General features: G+C 41.2%; 1 protein-coding gene across 1 annotated transcript in view; it reads left to right on the top strand.

Annotated features, from left to right (window-relative positions):
- SCN11A (sodium voltage-gated channel alpha subunit 11) overlaps positions 1 to 22,299 on the top strand; it is a 79,899-nt gene that overhangs the window by 19,328 nt on the left and 38,272 nt on the right. The window contains exons 8-15 of the mRNA XM_045798218.2: positions 4,219 to 4,360; positions 4,913 to 5,110; positions 5,942 to 6,115; positions 8,795 to 8,924; positions 9,965 to 10,203; positions 13,838 to 14,020; positions 16,038 to 16,406; positions 18,131 to 18,520. Coding sequence (XP_045654174.2) covers positions 4,219 to 4,360; positions 4,913 to 5,110; positions 5,942 to 6,115; positions 8,795 to 8,924; positions 9,965 to 10,203; positions 13,838 to 14,020; positions 16,038 to 16,406; positions 18,131 to 18,520 — 1,825 coding nt within the window. The remainder of the gene's footprint in view (positions 1 to 4,218; positions 4,361 to 4,912; positions 5,111 to 5,941; positions 6,116 to 8,794; positions 8,925 to 9,964; positions 10,204 to 13,837; positions 14,021 to 16,037; positions 16,407 to 18,130; positions 18,521 to 22,299) is intronic.

The following is a 22,299-nucleotide window of genomic DNA, read 5'->3' as shown; positions in this document are numbered from 1 at the left end:
ATTTGTAGCTGAAAAAACCTACTGAAAATGTGATATTTTGACTTTGTGCAGTGGGTATTCAAGACTTTCAAAGGGTAAGAAGAACGTTATGACTGAGAGCCCCAGGGAGTCCTTATTTCCTGTCCAGTGGCATGGACCTGATGCAAGACTATCTGAGAATCTTCCTCTGTTTGCTCATGTGTTGATCACCACTGTCTCTAATTTCATATACAGTTTTATGTGTGTTCATACGCATTCACCCTAGCGGCTCATAGCTCTCTGGCCCTTTAGGGATACCCTTCTTTCTTCCAGAGTATCAGTGCTCTCTGTGGTGAGAAATTCAATTCAGGATGATTTAGTGAGTGTATTTCAAATTAAGGTAATATACTAGTCACTCTGATAAAATAGGCTAAATTTGTTCCTCAATAACAAATATGTATCAAAGGCTGATAGCATGCCAAATTCTGTGCTACGCCCAGAGAATGCAAATATGAACTAGAGATCACTTCCCTCTTGAATCTGGTATCTCACAGGAAGGAGAGAAAGTGTGTTTGACTCCTTGAAAGTGTGATGAGTGTTTTAAGAGAGACATGTAAGTACTGAGAGAAACTGAACAGAGGGCATAACCCTGTCTGTAAAATGAGGGACGTGTCCTCTAATGCCACCTGGGATGCTCATAAGTTCAGATTTAGTCAAACTCACAAGACATCATAGTCTTTAATCTAATACAAGGATTACTGGGTTCTATAAAATGATCCACGACAGGATGCACTGCATCTACAGTGCTTTCATTTAATGAGGGGACCAATAGCTGTTACATACAGTGCTTCCTTCATCCCACACAGGTAGTTGCTGTAGGCAAAATCCAAGGTGAGGTGGGCCACTTGGATACAAAGACACAGTAGCCTTGGCTTCCAGCTGGTCCTTATTGTGTCCTTATCTCTCTAAGCTTGTGTGCTGATCATAGCTCTCTAGTCTTGGCATAGTCTCAAAGCTCAGGAGTTTTATAGAAGACTGGCTCCTAGTACATGACCTTCCCCACTGATCATAACACAGTAGTTTCCAAGGAGATGGCAGGTCTGAGGTCACCTTCAGGGGCAGCTCTCTGTCTGTCCAGGGCCCAGGCCTAGTTTTCAGCCTTTACTCGCTGCCTCCTTCCCTGAGAACCAACTGACTGGTGACCACAATGTGGATATAAAGTGGTAGGTAAGGAGGTAGAGTGAACAATTTAAGTCCATAAAATAGTAAGGGTGAAGGCTTTGGGCCTGAGGACATGAGATCAGGTGCAGTAAGAAGCCCAGCAGCTTGTTAGGCAGAGAGGCAGGAGACAAGAACTAACACTGCAAGACCTGGTAGCCCATCAGTGCCAAGGATTTTGACATTGATCACGAAGGAAACAAGACTTGAGCAGATTAGTTGTTTGTAAAAGTCACTATGGGTGCTATGTGGAGAATGGATGCATAGAGTAGATGAGGCAGCCACTTAGAAGACTAGGTTGATACAGATGAAAGTCACGAAGCAGTGCAGTGGAGATGATGAGAAATAGATGGATGAATTCCAAAGACATTTAGGAGACAGAAAGAACAAGATTGCGAATTGAAGAGGGGGGTTGGCATGTACACTGTGCATAAGTGCATGTGTGGGAGGATGGTGGGAAGTGTTGAGGGGAGAAAACTGTTAGAGGTATTTCTCTTGCTTCCGGGGTGAGTGACTGGTGATGTCTTTGTCAAGATGGGAACACTGGAGGAGAGACTTAATCACCTGTATAGGTTGACGGGAAGGTATATCCAGACAGGGGAATATTGGGCAAAACAAGCTAATATTTTGAATGGTGACTAGGAAGTAAGATAAATCAAGTATGTTAGGTTCATCCCCAATAGATTCCTGGAAGATAAGGGTGCTGGGGCTTCACAGGGTTTCACTGAGGTCTGGTAGGGAAGAGGGCACAGTGGATGTCTTCCTTCTGAGTCACCCTAACGCCAAGCCTACCACTCACTGAGTACTACTTTGCCCACCAAGCAAACTCCCAATCAACTTGTCAGGACCTCTGATTAAATGCAACTGAACACACCAGATAGCTGAAGAAAGACTTTGGCATAAAGGGGGTCGAGATAAAGAAACAGGAAAAATGAACATTATCATAGTTCAGGCAGCTATATAAAATGCTACCGACTGGGTGACTTATAAACAACAGAAATTTATTTCTCACCACTCTGGAGGCTGGATGTCCAAGATCGGGGCACTAGCTTGGTTGGGTTCTAATGAGGGCCCTCTTCTGGATGTAGGTGGTAGTCTTCTCTGTTGTATCTTCATATGGCAGAAAGGGAGCTCTCTATTGTCTTTTTTATGAGGCTGCGAATCCCATCATTAGGGCTCTGCCCTCCAGCCCCAATCACCACCCATAGGCCTCACCTCCCAACAGCATCACACTGGAGATTAGGATTGCAATGCATGAATTTTGGGAGGAACCAAACATTCAGGCCATAAGAGCCGTGGACAAAACAAGAGTTCAGAGAGAACCAAAATCGACTTTTAAAACTTTAGATAGGGTCCTCAGTGAAATTAAGAGAAATATTGTATACATAAAAATGAAAATAGCTCATTATGAAAAAGGAACAGTCACTGAACAAGAAAGATTTTTTTTGGTAATGTGATTACGAAAAATCAATAATAGAATTAAAACATCAAGTAGGGGTAATAGTCCAGAAAGTAGCAACAAAAAACAGAGACAGAAAACATGAGAACAAATATCAATCCAGAAGTCCCAACATTTGACTAAACAGAAATACCTGAAATAGGGCACAGAAAAAAACAAAAGGGAGAAAATCAGCAATGCCACAATACAGAGGATTTTCCTGAGCTTGAGGATGCAAGTCCCTCAGTGTCCCATAAGGTGCCCAACACAATGAATGAAGAAGGTCCATGCCAAGTGCATTATTGTGGCCTTTCAAGGAAAAGATTCTAAAACCAAAGAGAAAAAGGTCACCCACAAAGGAACAAAAATCAAAATGGCATCAGAATTCACAATAGCAACACAGGATAATAACTGTGCAGTGCCTTCATATTTCTAAGGAAAAATTATTTTCAAACCAGATTTCTACTTCTGGCCAAACTATCAATCAACTGTAAAGGTAGAATAAAGATTTACTCACATACGCAAAGATCACCCAGTCTTCTTAAGAAGTCACTTGAGATTTGTACCAGAAAAAACGAGAAAGTAAAACTTGGAAAAAGCAACACACAAGAGCCAAGAAAAACATATCCAACCCCAGAGAGCCATTGACACAGGCCACAGTATTTTTCTGGAAAGAGGGATATAAGTAGTGATGAAGTGGGATAGGATGTTGAGGAGCTAACCCTCATCTTAGCACGAACTTAATCACCAAGGACTAAAGTTGGTATATATCAGCATAAACGTTACCTTTAGAGATATGTACATAAAAGAGTTGAAAGTTGTTGACTTTGCAGTGTGTAAATGATGGCTAAAGAATGATGGAATGGTTTTCATTACGAGCCTCTTGGTGCCACATGATTTTTAAACCACGTGCATGTATTACTTTGATCAAAATACTGTATTTATCAAAAATGGAGAAAGTACATGACCTTAGTATTATGTGGTAGATACATTTAATGATGTGTGCCTTGGTGATTTGGGTAAAGACCTATGTGCAAGAGATCTGTTTGTAAGGTAAGCCCAAATGTTTATAAGAACAAAAGACTGTAACAACTGAAACCCTAAATGTTCACCATTAGCAGAGCAATTAAATAAATCATAGAACTATAAGACATGAAAAGAAATATTTTCTTGTATGCTTGTGTGGAAAGACCTCCAAGCTATATTGTCCCATGAAAAAAGCAAGGTGCAAGAGAATAGTCAAAGAACACTCCCATATATGTATTGCAAAAGAGGTGCACTGGTACATATGTGCTTCTCTTGCCTTTTATTACCACTAATTGTTCACTGTATCATTGCACTTAATTTTTAATGAAAAACTGCTAATATGAGCTTACTGATCAATCCATCTGAAAAGAGTCAGTGAGTGCCCCCAGTAAGGGATAGGCTGGAAGGCTTGGCAGGTGGGGCATGGCTCCTCTACAAATACTCTGCACCCAGGACTTCCCCGTATGAGTCCGTGGCCCTCAGAAGAGCCGGTGTCTTGGCTGGGATGGGTAGGTGGTGGGAGGGAAGCTGGCCTGCAGGGAATGTAATTCCTCCTCTGTTCCCTTGTTTCCATCTAGTGCCTGTTCTGAAAATTTTCAATGCAAACACACCAAAAGGAATCCTGACTATAATTATACCAATTTTGACAACTTTGGTTGGTCTTTTCTTGCCATGTTTCGGCTTATGACCCAAGATTCCTGGGAGAAACTTTATCAACAGGTTATCTAATTATTCTCTCTCGTTCTCCTCCCCCACTCCCTTTTCCCCCTCCTTTCTCCCACCCTCACCCCTCCACTCCTCCCTCCCTCTCTATTGCTCATCTATCCTTCTGTCATTTATTCATAACTTACCATCTATTCTTTGTCATCAGTTTGTCATCCTCAATAGTTGTACTGTTAACTTCTACCTTAGATATTCTGTTAGAAACATCAAAAACCATCTCCTCTCCCTAGAAATATTAGCCCTCTCCGGTGCTTCAGTTTTCACAAAGCATTCCTTTCTCGCCTGCCTTTTAAATTCTAAAATGCAACTACCCTTGAGAAAGTCATAACAAAGTACCACATCTTACATGGGAATGCAGAGATGGCATCTGATCCCTGATGGGTGCCAGGAGTCACTGGGTGAGGGGAGGCTGTAGACGATGCTGTGGGCAGCTGACCCAAGTAGTGCTGGGGGAGGACTGGTTGCTACTGTATCATGTCTGCTTGAGGTGACAGTCACCCCTTTGTAGAAAAAGGTTTTAGAGGCAAGTGTGTGCTCTGTCCTTTGCAGACCTTGCGTGCCTCAGGGCTCTACTCAGTCTTCTTCTTTGTGGTGGTCATCTTCCTGGGTTCTTTCTATCTGATTAACTTAACCCTGGCTGTTGTCACCATGGCTTATGAGGAACAGAACAGAAATGTAGCTGCTGAGACAGAGGCCAAGGAGAAGATGTTCCAGGAAGCCCAGCGGCTGCTGAAGGAGGAGAAGGAGGTAAGGGCACGCAGTGTCAGAAAGTGGGGTCTGCTTTGGGGCGGGGCTGCAAAGGCCATGAGATTTGGTCTCAGAGCTTTCTCTACTGGTCCTTTTTGGAGAATTTAAGCCCCGTGAAGACTGGCTCTGCTGCTGTCTCTCACTATGATATCCAGGCACAGATCTCTTGACAACAGGGAACCCTAGATTTTCTGAAACCCGGGCTTTCTAGGGCAGACCCCAGACTGCAGGCTAGAGGACAAAATGTACATATGTGTAAACTAAGGCTCTGCTGTAGGATTTCTTATGGGAATCTGGAAATGTATGTGTTCAGGGCCTTTGCTTGGGATGGTTTGGGAAAACAGTAATGGTGCTCTAAGGACAACAGCTGTGGTCACCTCTCCCTTCCTGAAATTCCTTTCATATTTATAGCCCATTCTCATTGTTTCCTTGATATCATTTTCCCAATTCTAAGATTTCAGGAACATATTTTATACTCTTTCTCATCCTCCATAGAGATTTGTCAGTGGGGAGCCCAGCATGTTTAATACCTGCATCATCAGGCACAAACATTTATTGAGTGCCTAGCACATACTGGACTCTGTGCTAAGGGTTAGTGGTAGATATGAAAGAGTTAACTTTGCTTTTGAGACCACAGTTTCTGTGGATAAACAGAATATGTTCCTCTGGTAAATAGTAACAAAGCTAGCATGTTCCAAGTGGGTGTTGAGCAATCGAAATGGTATGATGCTTCCAGAAGAGAGAAGAGAATGCTCACAAAGATCAGGTCATTTGCAGCGTTCTATGGGGAGGTATAATCTGTTTATTAATTGCTTTTGTTCACTTTCTAAGGCTCTGGTTGCCATGGGAATTGATAGAAGTTCACTTAATTCCCTTGAAGCATCATCTTTTTCCCCAAAGAAGAGAAAGCTTTTTGGTAAAAGGAAAAGAAAGTCCTTTTTTTTGAGAGACTCTGGGAAGGACCAGCCTCCAGGATCGGATTCTGATGAAGATTCCACAAAAAAGGCAAGTCTTGGCCCAGGAATTAATGATACTATAGCACTGTTAGGGGAACAGGTCAAGTTGTCAGTCTACTCGAAAGGATTCATTCATACATTTACTCATTTACATGTTCATCTATTTGTGCATACTTTCCCACATCCATGTGTTTATTCAACTACCCATTTATTTACAAGCTTCTATTTGAAGTGTTGACAGTGTTTACTATCTGCTTGGCACTGGGGTAAGTACTGGGGGTAAATGAGATGTATGAAACAGACAACTATTGATGGAGACACACTAAAAAGGAGGCAGTTATTGTTTAGTGTGATGACTGACATGATTGTTATGGGAGAACAGAGAAGGAGCATTGTCTTAGTGGGGGTTCCCTCCAAAGGAAACCCTGAGACATTAGAGTGCAAGTAGATTATTTGGGAAGTTATCCCAGGAAGCACCAAGAGGAGAGAGAACAAAGATACATGGAAGAGAAGGTGGCCAATTAAGGTTCATTATCAAGCCAGTTACCACTGAAGGTGGTTGAAATTTAATCTCCATGGAGTGAGGGCACTAGAGTATTTATACACCAAGTTTAGTCCATCATTGGTTCCAGACTGCTGGGTTCCGGAGATAATAATTTTCCTGGATTTCTGACTTGGTATGCATTAGGGCAGAGGGTGGTCAAGTCACCAGAGAAAGCCCTTAGGTAGGACCCAGGGACATACAGAATCAGCCAACAGCAGCATCTGCTTCAGACAAGCAACCCAGACTTGGTGGGAGTGGGAGAAGAGCCATAGATTGGAAGAGTTCTCAGAGGAAGAAGTGTCTGCGCCGAGAGGGTGAATTAATATTTCACCCTCTGGTAAGAAGTGAATAGAGCACCACAGATAGAGGGAACAGCACATACAAAGGCATGGAGGCAAAGGAGAGCAGGAGAACATGATCCAGTGGAACACTTGGGAGTGTGTGTTCTCACGCACATGTGTGTGTGTGATGCAGCTGGAGGGTGGGTGGTAAGAGCCTATAGCAGCAAGATGGGGTCATCACAAAAGGCCTTGAAGCCAGCTCAGGGGTTCACCAGAGAGCAAGGGCTAAGCACTATTGAAAGCTTTTAAGCAAGAGTGACAACCAGGTTGACAGTTTTGAAATCCTAGATGCATTGAAGAGACAGGATGGGACTAGGACAGAATTGGAGGCAACCAGTTAAGAAGAAGCTGTGGCAGTAATCCAAGAGGCGACAGGGGCTTAAACTCTGGTTAGGGCAGGAGGATAAAGAGAGAATAACAGGGTGCAGTGATCTCCAGAGGATAAGATTCAGCAGTCAACTAAATGTACAGGGTGGGGAAGATATCTGGTTGATGGCTTGGGTAGCCAACTTGATAGAGGGTAGTTTACTCAGACAGGAAAGGAACATGTCCTGGAGGTGGGGAAGAGGGCAAGTTTAGTTTCAGACAGGGCAAGTTTGAAATGCCTGTTGGGCATCCTAGCAGGGATACTTAGTAGGCCATAGGATATGCAGAAATGAAGCTATGGGGGATGTGCAGTAGGAAAAAAGCCTTTTTTTTTTTTTAATCATTGAGGTGGGGGATGTTCAAACATGTTTTAACTGTGGAGAGACACTTCAGAGGAGAGGAAAATGTTGAAGATACAGACCACAGAATAATGTCTAGATCCACCTTCCTGAGATGAAAGGAGGAGTTGAAGTGGTCAGAAGGGGGCTCTGCACATCTGAGGGTAGGGTGGGGGAAGGGGGTCTGGGGATCTTTGCAGAAGTAGGTGGACAGACCTCATCCACTACTGTGAGCAGTTCTCTGATGGAGTGACAGGGACAGATCTCTTGGTTTAGAGGCTTCTTTAATGTCAGGTCATAGCATATGAAGAGAATGCAAATACTTTTTAATATTTCGAGGGTTTTTCCTCATTTCACGAAACAATAGACCAAGACCAGATAGCTATTAAGAAGACTTTTCCCTAAACCAAAAGAGAAATAGCTAAAGAAAGACTATAGGTTGCCTTTAAAATAGCTTATCACAAGGGATAGTTCCCTCTGAGGCCCTGGTTGGTCAGAACTTTGGGGAAATTAGTCATTATGGATAGTTTTCTAGGTATCTGAAGATTTATATCTGTTCACCTCCAGAGACTTTAGAATTGCAGGTAAGGTGAGAGTCAAGCTCCTGGGCACAGCCTGAAAGAGTACTTGAGGTTTACTATATAGCTTTTGTTGTATTTATTTTGGCTGTTCTTTCTAATTACTGACTGTTTCAAAATCGGTTTAGGCAGCCATTCAAGGTACTTCACTGTCTGGCCCCAAACCACACTTCTAAATGTATCCCCCACTTCTGCCACTCAAAAACATTGTTTCTAAATTCAACTTTTTATTGCTTTTGTCCCCTGAACAGTTGCTTATTAGTTTTTGTAAAATTTTGTTTGCCCTTTGTTGACAATGAATAAATCACAGAGAAAGAAAATTTTCTGTAGCTGGGACCCTGGAAATGTGCATACATAAGAAATGTCAAACTGTATTGTACTTATCTACTAAATATGAAATACAAAAACTGAACCTTCAGTGTGCCATGAAATGGGAGTGGACCTGTATAAGATATGAAGTGTCTTTGAGGCATGTGGCATTGAAACAAAGTAGCTTGTGAAGTTTTGAGGAAAGGCAGCCCCTTTGCTTTGAAGGTCTACCATGCCTGCCTTCTCTTACAGCCACACATCCTAGAGCAAACCAAACGACTATCCCAGAATCTGTCAGTGGATTACTTTGATGAGCACGGAGACCCCTTCCAAAGACAGAGGGCCCTGAGCGCTGTCAGCATTCTCACCATCACCATGCAGGGTAAGCTCTGTCTCCCAGCCCCAGGGAGAGCTGAACTGCAGTGATGTCCCTCCATTCTCCTCTCCTCCCCCAGAAGCCTTCTGAAGCCCCCTGTACTTCTTGCAGAGTCACTTCTTGTGCCGCATTGGAGCATGTGAGCTAAGTGACTTGGAAGAAGTGAGCCCACCCTGAGTTGGCCCTTGGGTAGTGGTGGGAACCGGTTAGCCTTGGGATGGCACTTGGGACTAAGAATACAGACAGGACCTCCCAATCAGGCCAGGCAGTCACAGGAGGTCTCAGTGACAAAGATAGTGACCAAAGAAGAGAAGACACCGAAGTTTCCAGAGGTGACAGTTGTCATTGAAGTTAGAGTTAGGAATCTGGCATGGACAATGGAACACCTATGTAGATAGGCTGGAACCGTCTGATGGGCCTCATTAACAGCAGGTAACCAGGACCCAGCTAAGGGGTTGGTGTTCAAAGGCAGGACTCAAGTCCTTACAAGGATGGGGTCAGATTGATCCTTAGCACTTTTGAGCCTGTTGTATCACCTCATTTGTCTTGTATGAGACCCTGAAATGGTTCCAGGGAAATCGGGGGTCCAGCGGCCTTATCACCTGAACTCAACCAGCTGGAGAGTACATTTTCTTCCAATGCATATAGATGCCCCTGCCTGAACACCTCTCCTTCCCTTGAGCCCTGGTGGCTCTGTGTACCTCTGTTATAGCTGTCACCATGGTCTGCCTTGAATGAACATTTCTTATATTTCTCTCTCTTATGGGTTCACATCCAGTGTTGGCTTCCATATCTGTTATCTCTAGCAGTGCAACCCAGCTCCCAGATGCCTAATACACGTATAAAGACTAGATGTACATGGCTATACCACATGAAAGTTGTATATGGGAAACCTTTCCAACTACACCCATCAGTGCCCTTCTTGGCTAATCAGGTTGTTCATAGGAGACCCTAAGGAAGTGGGAGGAAGGAATGCACTCAGGCCAACAGCAGCCAGATGGATTCAGAGCTAACTACTCAACTGCTCTTTCCTTTTCCTTCTCCAGAACAAGAAAAATCACAGGAGCCTTGCCTCCCATGTGGGGGAAACCTGGCATCCAGATACCTCGTGTGGAACTGTAGCCCCCAGTGGCTGTGCATTAAGAAGGCCCTAAGAACCGTAATGACTGACCCGTTTACTGAGCTGGCCATCACCATCTGCATCATCATCAACACTATCTTCTTGGCCATGGATCATTACAACATGGACCAGAGTTTTGAGTCTATGTTGTATATAGGGAATTTGGTAACTTTAGACTTTTTAAAATATAAAAATATTTCAAACTGTGAATTATAATTCTTTCAAAGTCTAAACATGTTGTGAGTGGCCTAACCTAGCCTAAGTCTTTGTTCCCATTAAGTGGAGTAGAGGGAAAAGACAACTGTTAGGATTTTGTTTTTCCCCAGTTCAGTAATTTTCCATGGGCCCTGTGTTGGCCCTCTGGTATGATAAGACATCGCTTTAGTCATCCAGTGGGAAGCCAGAAGCCAGCAGACGTTTTAAAAGTTCAGCCATTTGGGATGATCGAGAAAATGTTAACCATATCGAGAGACCCTGGTAATGTGTCCCATGGTCCCCGGTGATATGGATGACATCATTTGTCACAAAATAATGTGACTGTCATTACTAGGTGTTATTCCTCCTGGAAAGGCAGGTCAGGGCCTGGCAGCTGTGGGGTGTACTTTCCTAGGAGGAGTTGTGCAGAGCTTATGGAGTGGTAGTGGGGCCTCCAGACTTGAGCCTCTTTCAGTATGTTTCTCATTGGATGGATCTAGTCCCAGTTAAATTGGGAAAACAAAGATAGGAGAGCAGACTTCCCATGAACTGTTCAATTTATTGTTCCTGGAGAAGGCATTCCCCCCCCCAAGGATTAATTAGTTTCCCAAATATCAGAAATAACAAAAAATTACCCACTAAATGTTCTACCCTAATTAGCTAATGAGTTAATCTTACCAGAGTATCTAACTTTATTCTTCAAGTTTTATTTTATTTTTCCAACTTAAGAAGCAATACACGCTTTTTTTAATTTTAAAAATAAGGAAAAGTACAAATAAGGGAAATACAAAGAAGAAACTCATTTCCTATGGTCCTATTAGCAAAGATGATCATTTTTAGCTTTACAGAGGATTTCTCGTCCATATGTATGCATGTATTTTTTAATGAATTATTTTACACTGATCAGAACCCATTATACCTATTGAATCAGAAGTTGGTCCACAGAGCTGCTTCTGTGCAACATGTTGGAGGTCACCCTCAATTCCACGTCCTTTTCAGGAGAAGCAGGGATACAGCGGGACCACAGTGCAAGGCCAGAGTGGTTCTCCTTACAGACAGCCTGCATTTAAGTTTCTTCCCCAAACTGCCCTTGGGAAGAAGTGCTCTGTAGGTGTGTGTGGGTCAGATTAGATTTCATGCTACACGATAAACCTAACACACATGGCACCTTCTAACAGGCTGGTATCTTCTGGGCTCCAGGCCAGGGTATTCAGCTATCTCCCAATGATGTATCCCAGAAATGGGTTGACAGTGTTGTTTCACTTGGAGACAGAAAGCTGTGACTGCAGGTTCCTGTCTCAGCAGAGTCAGCAGACCCATCTTTCAGCACCTCCTGGTAGATGGAGTTATTAGATAAGTTCCAGAGAATACCCAAAGAACCCAGAGTCATATCCCTAGGCAGGGCTTCCCAGTTTGCAAAAGTGGTCGGTCCATCCCCTTCATTTACTGATCCAGCTGTGGGAAATGATAAAAGCCACCCTCTCAGATTTCCCACTGACTAGATGTTCTGAGTGTTGACATGAAGCTGCATTTTGCAGTCAGAAGCTGGATAATTAAGTGACATTCTTCTTCACTCTCCCCAGAAGTGGTACAGAAGGAGGCACAGGGACATCGTTGGTGTCTGAGTTCGCAGGCAGCAGCTGTGCCCCAGCCCCTGAAAACTGACAAGAAACAGGCAGAACTGGCCTTGTAGCCTGTGCTTCCATTCCATGTGCCCCATTCCCTAAACACACAATACGTTGGGGCGCCTGGGTGGCTCAGTTGGTTAAGTAGCTGCGTTCAGCTCAGGCTGTGATCCCAGGGAACCCCGCGTGGGACTTCCTGTTCAGCGGGAAGTCTGCTTCTCCCTCTCGCTCTGCGCCTCCTCCAGCTCATTCTCTCTCACTCTCTCTCTCTCAAATAAATAAAATCTTTAAAAAAATAAATTAACACACAATACAAAGGTGGCAGCCACCTCATCTACTGTAACCCCATAGCAATGGTAGAGGGAAGATTTGGAGCCTTGAGTTCCAAAGAACGCATCCAAACCTCCCTCCTCTGACAGGTGGACCAGGATTCAGCTGGCCTGTGCAGTTCTGTTGGACTGGACATGAAAATACACTCTCCAGGCTTTGGTATTGCTTGACTCAGGGGAGTACATTGAGCTCCCAAGGGAGCCATGAATAGCAGTTGAATTGGATTGCAAAACCAATGATTCCAAGGCATGTAGGGTTTTGCTGTAGGGCTAGATACCTAAAGCTTGAAGGAGACAGGAAGGGGAGGAGGAGCTCAAAAGGGGACAGGGATCAGTCCAGCATAATTAACTACAATAGGTTATATTCATGCTTTTAGGCACTGGTTGTGGCTCAGGGCAGAGGTAGATAACAATATTTAAAAGGAAGAGATAGATACAAGCTTTGGGTTTTCTTTGCCACCTTGGTTTCTTTTCTCTTTGTCTATCTTGGATTTGTCTTTGCCTATCCTTTTTTAACTTGTGTCACTTTATTTTAGGGATTTTAAAAATAAATAGTAAGTCATCGAATTATTTATAAAAACGGATCGTCTGTTACTTTTAATAAGGAGATTTAAAAATCATTTCTGAGTTGTTTTTCTTTTCCAGAACTATAAAGGAGAGTCTTATTACTGACAATCTTTTTATATAACCTTATTATTTTCATACTATTGTTTTCTCATATCTATTTAGTTGTGTCTGTGTCAGAATGTGCTGTTTGCTATGAAGAAATGCTTTGTTTTATCTTCTACAAAGACGTAGATGATAGATTTAGTTTTGAATTTGGCTACCACTTATTCAACATTGTGCAATGTTTTTAAGACTGTATTTATCTAATTTTCAAAGACAAAAACAAAAACACTTATTTGTGCCCACGAAAATCACATAGTTTAGCACTTTCTTAACTCTTGCCCTTCCTTTTAATTCTTTGGTATTTTGTTCTGGAATAATGAATCCTGCATTCTGTGAGTGAATTATAGGATTTAAGATTATATTCCAACTCACTAACCCTCCTTTCAACCATAACCAATCTAGGGTTTATCCCAAGATATTCATCATATAGGGTAAGCCTATATTGAGTTGCTTAAAGATGTTTTCCGGTTCCTAGCAGTGTTTTTCAATTCTTTGCTCTGGGCCCCTTTTAAATGTTTTCTTTTTCTTTTTTCTTTCTTTCTTTCTTCTTTTTTTTTTTTTTTTCTGATCAAGGTGTTGAGAGTAAGTGGTTAGGTGAACTCCTCTTGATTCTGCTTTATGGAGGATATTTATCTCCAGGTTTCAGAGCTGTTATGTATCTTGCCCCTTCCCTCATAGGGGAGTTTTTATTGGCATTTTAAAGGGAACTTAGAGGAGGAACTACTTAACACGTTCTATCGCTCTGTCCTCTATCAAGAAGCCAGTTGTGCATTGGGAAATAATATTTATTCTCCACCCTGATGTCTGTGAGCTTGCTAATATTGTAATGGGCGCTATGATGGGGAGGGGGGGAGAGGAGCACAGTAAATGAAAGTGCACTTTATTTCTTTGTAACCTCTGCAATTCCCTTGGACCCTTCTTAGAAGTGTATCTTCAAGGAGAGGTAGTTTCGTTTTCTCATTCTTCCCTGTCTCACTGTAGGTTTTCGCTGGCATTTTCATGGCAGAAATGTGCCTAAAAATTATTGCGCTTGATCCCTACAACTACTTTCGCCGAGGCTGGAACATTTTTGACAGCATCGTTGCTCTTCTGAGTTTTGCAGATGTGATGAACAGTATAGTTGTAGGGAAAAAAAGTCTGCTGTTTTTCCGTCCCTTAAGAGTGGTAAGGCACTTACTGTTTTATTTTACTGAATACCTTAGCTGCCAGGATTGACAAGAGTCTTGACTGAGTTCAGTGGCTATTTTGCATTACTTTAACTCATCTTACCTTAACCTGAGAATCAAAATTGTGCTCCTCCTCCCACCCAGGTTTTGCATACTCGGGAGTTCCAGGAGGTCTCCTCCCAGCTGAACCCCCATTTCCCCTATCCCAAGATGACCCCTTAGGCAGTCTGACTCAACATGGTGTTTTCTGGTGTCAGCATTCTGCTCTTTGCTTAGTGTAACCCCCTCCCATGATCTCTTCACCACCACTCATCCCTGAGCTCTGAGCCAGGCACCCTCACATCTGGGATCACCAAGGGGGTGAAGACTGCAGAGTACAGGAGGGAGCCGGGTGCTGCTGGCAGACGCTGTCTCTGTAGGTTCCTCCTCACTGCTTCCAGTGCCACATTCCTGTCCCGTTGTCTGTCCTCCATCCACTGACCATGGAGGCATTCTGGTGACTTTTGCAGAGGCACTTAAGAGGAGCTGACCTGAAGGAGCGCTCAAAGACGAGGAAAGTACTGCCTTCAAGGAGTTTGCCATCTAGAGATGAGACAAGACAGGGCCAGAAATGAGGCAAAGTAGAGTGTGTGACAAACCCCATGAGAGATATAGATAAAAAGCTATAGGGAATCCACATCTGACCGGGGGATTGGGAAGCCATAAAAGGTGACTTTGGTCCTCTTTCAGAGCTTTACTTTTTCTTTTGGCAGGGATAGGATTTCTAAGCCTACAGATTAAAACGTTTGTTTCAGTTACCTAAGCCTACATTTTGTATTTGAGATATGTTAGGTGATCACACTGCTCAAAGTCAGACGTTATTAAGTTGCTCTCCTAAAGTTTCATTGGCACTCAGGTGAGCAAAATTACATTTGCTTTATGATTGTTTAGGCTTATTTCAGCCATGCTCTGAGGGAAAGGAATTCTGTGGAATTGTCTGGGTATAACAGAACTGTGATTTCTCCCTGAGGTGGCCCAAGCTACCTTCTGAGAACACAGTGCTGTTCCTTCTCTTGGGCCATAGGTCTCACTGACCTGCAGTATTTCCCCCAAATAGTTGATACTTAACAGGATTGTACTTTGGAGTGAAACCATTGGTTTATGCTGGAAGTTAATATAAGAAATAACCTATGAAACTAGTTGTTGTGTGGTCTCCCACAGGGTCTGTAAAATTCCATGGAAAAGACTTCTTTTTGAAAGAAGTGTGTGTATGTTTTGTGTAGCTGATTGCCTTTTCTCTCCTGGGTGTAAAACACTGTATTCCTCTTATCACTGTTAGGAAGTTTAGATTCAAACTTGTGCCCTGAATTATATAATGCCGGAGTCAGCGATTTTTTTCTGTAAAAGGTCAGATGGTAAATATTTTGTATTTTCATACAAGCTGTATGGTCTCTGTTGAATTCACTCAGCTCTGCTGTTGTCGCACAGAAGTAGCCACAGACATTTGAGAACAAATGGGTGTGGCTGTGTCCCGATAGAACTTTATTTACAGGCGCAAAAGTTTGAACTTCATACAGTTTTTGTGTGTGATGAAATATCCTTCTTTGGATTATTTTCCAACCATTTAAAAATGTAAAACTTTCTTACCCCTCAGGCCATACAAAAACAGGCAATGGGCTAGATTTGGCCCTCAGGCCATAGTTTTTTTGACCCTTGGTATATTATATAGGATTTCAAAACATTCACTTTATGCAATAAACATGTATGCTTAATTTCATCATTATGACTTCAAAGTCTTAATCATTTAACAAAAATTAGAACAAAATATTTCTATTTTTAAAACAAAAAGTAGATATAGGTATAATCATGGGCCAGAGAGTTGATGATTATGTTTAGGATGGATTTGAACTTGAAAAGATTTTTGAAAATCATAAATGCTGTGGTTTGGGAGCATGTCATTTACTATATAGCTGAACAAATGGAATTTGTCTTTAACTGGCTTTTCTTCCACTTTTGCTTATTGTCTGTTTTTACAGCTGAGGGTCTTCAAGTTAGCCAAATCCTGGCCAACTTTGAACACATTGATAAAGATAATTGGCCACTCCGTTGGAGCCCTGGGAAACCTGACTGTGGTCTTGGCTATTGTGGTCTTTATTTTCTCAGTGGTTGGCACGCAGGTTTTTGGCTCTAAATTCAATTCTGTGAGGAGCAATAAAACATCCTGTGGCCCTACAGTCCCATGTTTACGACGCTGGCATATGGGGGATTTCTACCATTCCTTTCTGGTGGTATTCCGCATCCTCTGTGGGGAATGGATTGAAAACATGTGGGAATGTATGCAAGAAACAAATCAAGCACTGTGCATTGTTGTCTTTCTGTTGATCATGGTGATAGGAAAACTTGTGGTGAGTGTCTTAGTTTTTTTTTTAATATATGGGCTACACAAATGTATTAGCTTCTTTTGTAACACGTCACTGGTAATTATTATTCTAAATATAATATACATTTAATGTTTTATGATATTAAAAATCTGCATTTGAATTTGACTTGAGGAAAATATAAAAAGCACGAAACAAAACCTTCTTGTCACATAGTGCTTGTATTGACTGATGCCCCAATATCTATTCTATACCAGGTGATTATTCTAAGATAATTGTATTCTCTTTGTCAGTGAATGGTTGAAGTAGGGGTTTGTGACTTGATTTGGTCAATAAGTTGTAAAGGGACATCTAGTGAGAAAGGTTTCTTGTTCTTAAGAAAAAAAAAGAAGGGAATGAGTTAAAAAACAATGGTCCTTTTACTTTCTCTGGGCCTTTTTACGACTATGATTCCTGATAGAACTGCAAACATTATGCAAGCATAAGAATTAGCCTCAGACAAAGCCAGCACTGAGGAAGGTAGAGGGAAAAGGGGGAACAGACCTATATATTCATGTCATAATTGGTCCTTCCGTTTTATTTTCAAACTTCTTAAGTTACATTTTCTTATTGTGTAAGTTGCTTTGAGTCTGTCACTTGCAGCTGGAAACATAGATATTATTAGCTAATTGGGTACCCAGTAAGGGTATGAAAAGACAGAAGACACACAGGATACCTGAGCACAAGGTCTTCAGAGTCAAGTTGGAGTTATCGTGCAAATATACTGAACCATCCACACGCACACAATGGCTTTATCCTATGTGCCTGATCAGCAATGTTAGATAAACAGTGATACAAATGTTCAGAAGAGCAGAATATAATGAATGGAAGTGGGAAGAAAGTGTTAACAAAGGATATGTGGAAGATACAGTACTTGAGAAGGGCACTAAAGAGGCAAGGAGGACTTGGCAAACAGAGGAAAGCTTGAGCAAACATCCACAGCTGGAATTCTTGTGGTGAAGCTGTGGGAGAGTGACTAGACCCATTTACACTCATAAGATACTCCTCCCCAAAGGCTGTATATTTTTGAGCTGGTGACAGCCACAAACAAAGGAGTTTGAGGAGGTGAAGATGATGAATTGGAGGGTATGTAAATGTAAGCAAAAAAAAAAAAAAAAGAAAAGAAAACCCCCAAGTAGGAAGCTGATGAGATGACCTGAATTTAAAGTGATCCTTGCTTCAACAGAAGAGTTGCAGATTTGATCCAAACTCCTCCAGTTCAGCTCCAATACTTTGTTGTGGTTTGGGCAACAGGACCTAAAGAGCCTGCACAAATCACATTATCTCTCAAACTGTGCCAACAGGGGAGGAACCCACAGCAGTATTAGACATCAGACCCATATCCCATTCCAGCAAAGCCAAGCTCACTATTCAACTGTTCTCAAGGAATATACATTTTTTATTTTGCCAGTGGTCACACAGTTCTTTACCCTGGCCAGAGTTTACAACACGTGTTGCTTGTATGTGGACAAACTGGTCTTGGTTGTGGCACCCTTTCACTTCAATTTTTCTTTCATCTTATCTTCCTGTCTTCCTCAATCTTGTCTCCTTTTGTTCATTTTATAGATGAACTTTCTCAAGAGACAGAAGGGCATAACATCCTATTTGACTTAGTTTTGGGTCTTGGGGAAAAGTTGTTCTGGAAACCTACTGTATCTTTCCCCTTGTTAAACTTTCCATTCTCCTTGTGTGTTCCCCCCACCCCACCCCAGGTACTCAACCTCTTCATTGCCTTGCTGCTCAATTCCTTCAGTAATGAGGAGAGAGATGGAAACTTGGATGGAGAGTCCAAAAAAACCAAAGTCCAGTTAGCCCTGGATCGGTTCCACCGGGCTTTTTGCTTTGTAATACATACTCTTCAGCATTTTTGTCACAAGTGGTGCAGGAGTCGAAACTTACCAAGGCAAAAAGAGGTGACAGGAGGCCCTGCTGCCAAAAGCAAAGACATCATTCCACTGGTCACAGAGATGAAAAAGGGCCCAGAGATGAGGGAGGAGCATGATCGGACTTGGTTAGCCCCACTTGCAGAGGAAGAGGATGGTTTTGAATCTTCTGGTGAAAATAATGCCCAGCACGTCACACAACCTGAGGCTGGAAAACAGGTATGAAGGTTCATACATAGACATGGAGGTCCTATGAAGCTAGAGCTGCCATGAGACATTGGTTGCCTGCCCTGTTCTGAGCACCATGAAGGGATAATAAGGGTAGAAAATGTGAAGGCTGCCCTTCATTACTCACGTGCATATCCCAGTGCTGGTTCTAATCGTGGTCTCGCACATATGGAGGTGGGAGATGGCAGAGGAGTTCAGAGGGGAGCAAGATCAGAGTGGGCTGGGCCAACAGGGAAATCAAGTGACTTTGTTTGACCCTTAAAGGAAGTATAAAGTTTAGATTAGCTGAAAGGTAAGGAAAGTGAACTGAATAGCATAGAAAAGGAGACAGTGGTGGGAACAAACTCAGCCTCTGAAGGGACCAGTGGATGAGGAGTGGTGGGAGATGAGGGCTTTCAGAGAGTCGCAGTGTGATAGATACCCCAAATAAACAACTTCAGACTTCATTGTGAATGCAGAATGGCTGGCTGTATACTCCTGAGTTTTCCGCAATGGTTGTAACATATTGCATTCCCCCAGCAGTAATTTTAATCATTCTAATGGGTTTGTGGTGGTGCCTTCTTGTGGTTTCAGGTTTTATTTCACTGATAAATAATGATGTTGCCTAATATATCTTCCTTGGTAAAATGTCTATTCCCCATTTTTATTGAGGAGTTTCTTATGATTGAGGTGTAAGAGTTTATTACATATTTTGATACAAGTCCTTTGGCATGTGCACTGCACATATTTTCTAACTGTGACTTATCTTTTACTTTCTTAATGGTATCTTAAGGAGCAGAAATTTTTAATTTTGTTGAAGTATAATTTATCAATTATTGTTCCTATGGTTCATGTGTTTTGTTTCCATTCTAGGAAATCTTTGTATAATCCAAAACTGTGAAAGTTTTCTCATGTTTTCTTTGAGAATTTTATAGGTTTACCTCTCAGCATCAAGTCCACCATCCATTTCAATTTAATTCAATGAGTTGTGTCATTTTTTTCCCTGTATATATAGCTAAGTGATTCTAGTATTATATATTGAAAAGACTGTTTTTATGCCACTGAATCAACTTGATATCTTTGTCAGAATCAAATTGGCTCTATCTATCTATCTATCTATCTATCTATCTATCTATCTATCATCTATCCATCTATCTATCTATTAGGACTTTTTCTGGATTTTTAATTCTGTTTCGTTGATCTATATATCTATTTTATACCAATACCACACTCTCTTGATTATGGTAGCTTTATAATAAGTTTTGAAAGCATGTTGTATAATTTTGTTCTTTATCAAACTTGTTTTGGCTATCGTAGTCCCTTTACATTTCCTTATGCATTTTAGAATTAGTGTGTTACCCTTCCATAAAAAAGATTGTTAGGATTTTGTTTGGTGTTGCACTATTTTGTAAATAATTGGTATCTTTACAACATTGAGTTTTCTGATTCATGAACACGTATTTTTCCCCACCTATTTAGATCTTCTCTAATTTTTCTTAGCAATGTTTTGTAGTTTTCAGTGTATAAGTCTCGACATATTTGGTTACATTTATCCCTAAGAAGTCAATATTTTAATGCTATTGTAAAAGTAATTTTTAAATTTTCCATTTCCAAATATTTACTATTAGTACATAGAAATGAATGGGCTTTTGTATTTTGACTTTGTATCCTACGATGTTGGTAAACTGACTTATTAATTCCAACAGCTTTTTTGTAGATTCCTTAGAATTTTCTACACATGTAATTATTTTACCTGTAAATAAAAACAGGTGTTTTTTTTAATTTGTATTTTTTTCTTGCCTTATTACATTGGTTAGGACCTTTCATATAATGTTGAATAGGATTCATGGGAGTGTATTCCTTGCCTTGCTCCTGATCTTAGGGAGAAACATAAAGCCTTTCCCCATTAAGTAAGAACTTAGTTGAGGAAGTTCCCTTTATTCCCAGTTTTCTAGGAGGTTTTATTTTTCTTCTAAATTATGAATATATATTGATTTTTCTGAAATGCATTTCCTAGATTTATTGGGATAATCATATAATTTATTTTGAATGTTAAATCCCTTATGCATTCCTTGGATTATCCCTATTTGGTCATGGTATATTATCCTTTTATATATATTTGGATCCAACTTGCTAATACTTCATTAAAGATTTTGCATCCCTTGTTTTTTCCCTTATAATGTGTCTGCCTTGTTTTGGTATCAGGTTAATATGGGCCTCATTAAATGAGTTGAGAGGTCTTCCTCCTCTTCTATTTCTATTCTTTTTACCTTTAGCTTTATGAGATATAATTGGCATATAACATTGTAGAAGTTTAAGGTATACAACACATTGATTTGATATATTTATATTTTACAATATGATTACCACCATAGAATTAGCTAACACCTCCAGCATGTCACATAATTATTTCTTTATTGTGGTAAGAATATATAAGGTTTACTCTCTTAGCAACTTTCAACTATATAACACAGTATTGTTACCTATAATCACAATGCTGTACATTATATCCTATGAACTTACTCATCTTCTTACTGAAAGTTTGTATTTTTCGACCAACATCTCCCTACTCCGCCTACCCCCCAGCCCCTGTTAATTACCATTCTACTCTCTGTCTCTGCAAATTTGGCTTTTTCAGATTTCACACATAAGTGATATCACACTGTATTTGTCTTTCTCTGACTTGTTTCACTTGACCACAATGTCCTCAGGATCCATCCAAATATTATCGATTATAATTGACCTAAAATATTGCATGGAAAATTCTCAGTCATTATTGTTCCAAATATTTGTTCTGTTTTTTTTTTTTCTCTTCTCCTTCTGGTATCCTTATTACATGTATGTTTCACCTGTGTAGTTGCCCCGCGGGTCTTGAGTATTCTATTCTGTCTCTTTTTTTCCATACTTTTTTCTCTTTTTCAGTTTTGGAGGTTTCTATTGAGATAGCCTCAAGCAGAGATTCTTTCCTGTCTACTAATAAGCCCATCAATGGCATTTCTTCATTTCTGTTACAATGTGTTACGTCTCTAGCATTTTTTTGTCCTTTCTTAGAATTTCCATCTCTCTGCTCACATTGCCTGTGTGTTCTTGCATGCTGTCTACTTTATGCATTAGTATTTTAATCATAGTTATTTTAAATTCTTGGTCTGACATTTTCAACAACTTTACGGTATTGAATGTGGTTCTGATGCTGGCTCTGTCTCTTCAAACTATATTTTTGCCTTTATAATGCCTTCTAATTTTTTCTTTAGAGTCAGACATGATGTACTGGGTAGATGGAAGTGTTCTAAATAGGTCTTTATTTATGTGTTGGTGAGGTGTGAGGGGAATGAAGAAGCTCTGTGGTCCTATGAGTAGGTCTCAGGCTTTTAGTGAGCCTGTGCTTCTGGATTGTGAACAGTGCTTCTCAGAATGGCTAGTGTGAGCTGGAGTTGGATATCTGCCTCCCTCCAGGTGGAAATCTAGAGCTGGCTAGATTTGGGTATTTCCCACCCCACAGGTCAGTCAAGTCCTGATAGAACCCCAGCAGGTTAGGCTCTGGTTAATTAGTTTCTCTTGAGGGAAGGCCTTGTGAAGAACAGAATGCATGTGCCTGTTTCAAAATGGTTCCTTTTACTCTCCCCCTGCTGGAAGCAAGTGGGGATTTTCCTCCCATACTCTGTGAGAACCTGGTAGAGCTCTAAGAGATAAAACTCTCAAAAATGTGGGGGCCCCTATTGACTGGGTTCCACCAAGCTTTTATCTCTTAGACTTGTCCACACTGAGCCTCCAGGAGTTTGTCAATTATAGTT

This window comes from Ursus americanus, chromosome 20 (assembly GCF_024610735.1).
Source record: "Ursus americanus isolate L20-20 chromosome 20, mUrsAme1.1.p, whole genome shotgun sequence".
Lineage (NCBI taxonomy): Eukaryota > Metazoa > Chordata > Mammalia > Carnivora > Ursidae > Ursus > Ursus americanus.
The sequence above is the reverse complement of the archived record's forward strand: the minus strand, read 5'-3'. Positions and strand labels throughout refer to the sequence as shown.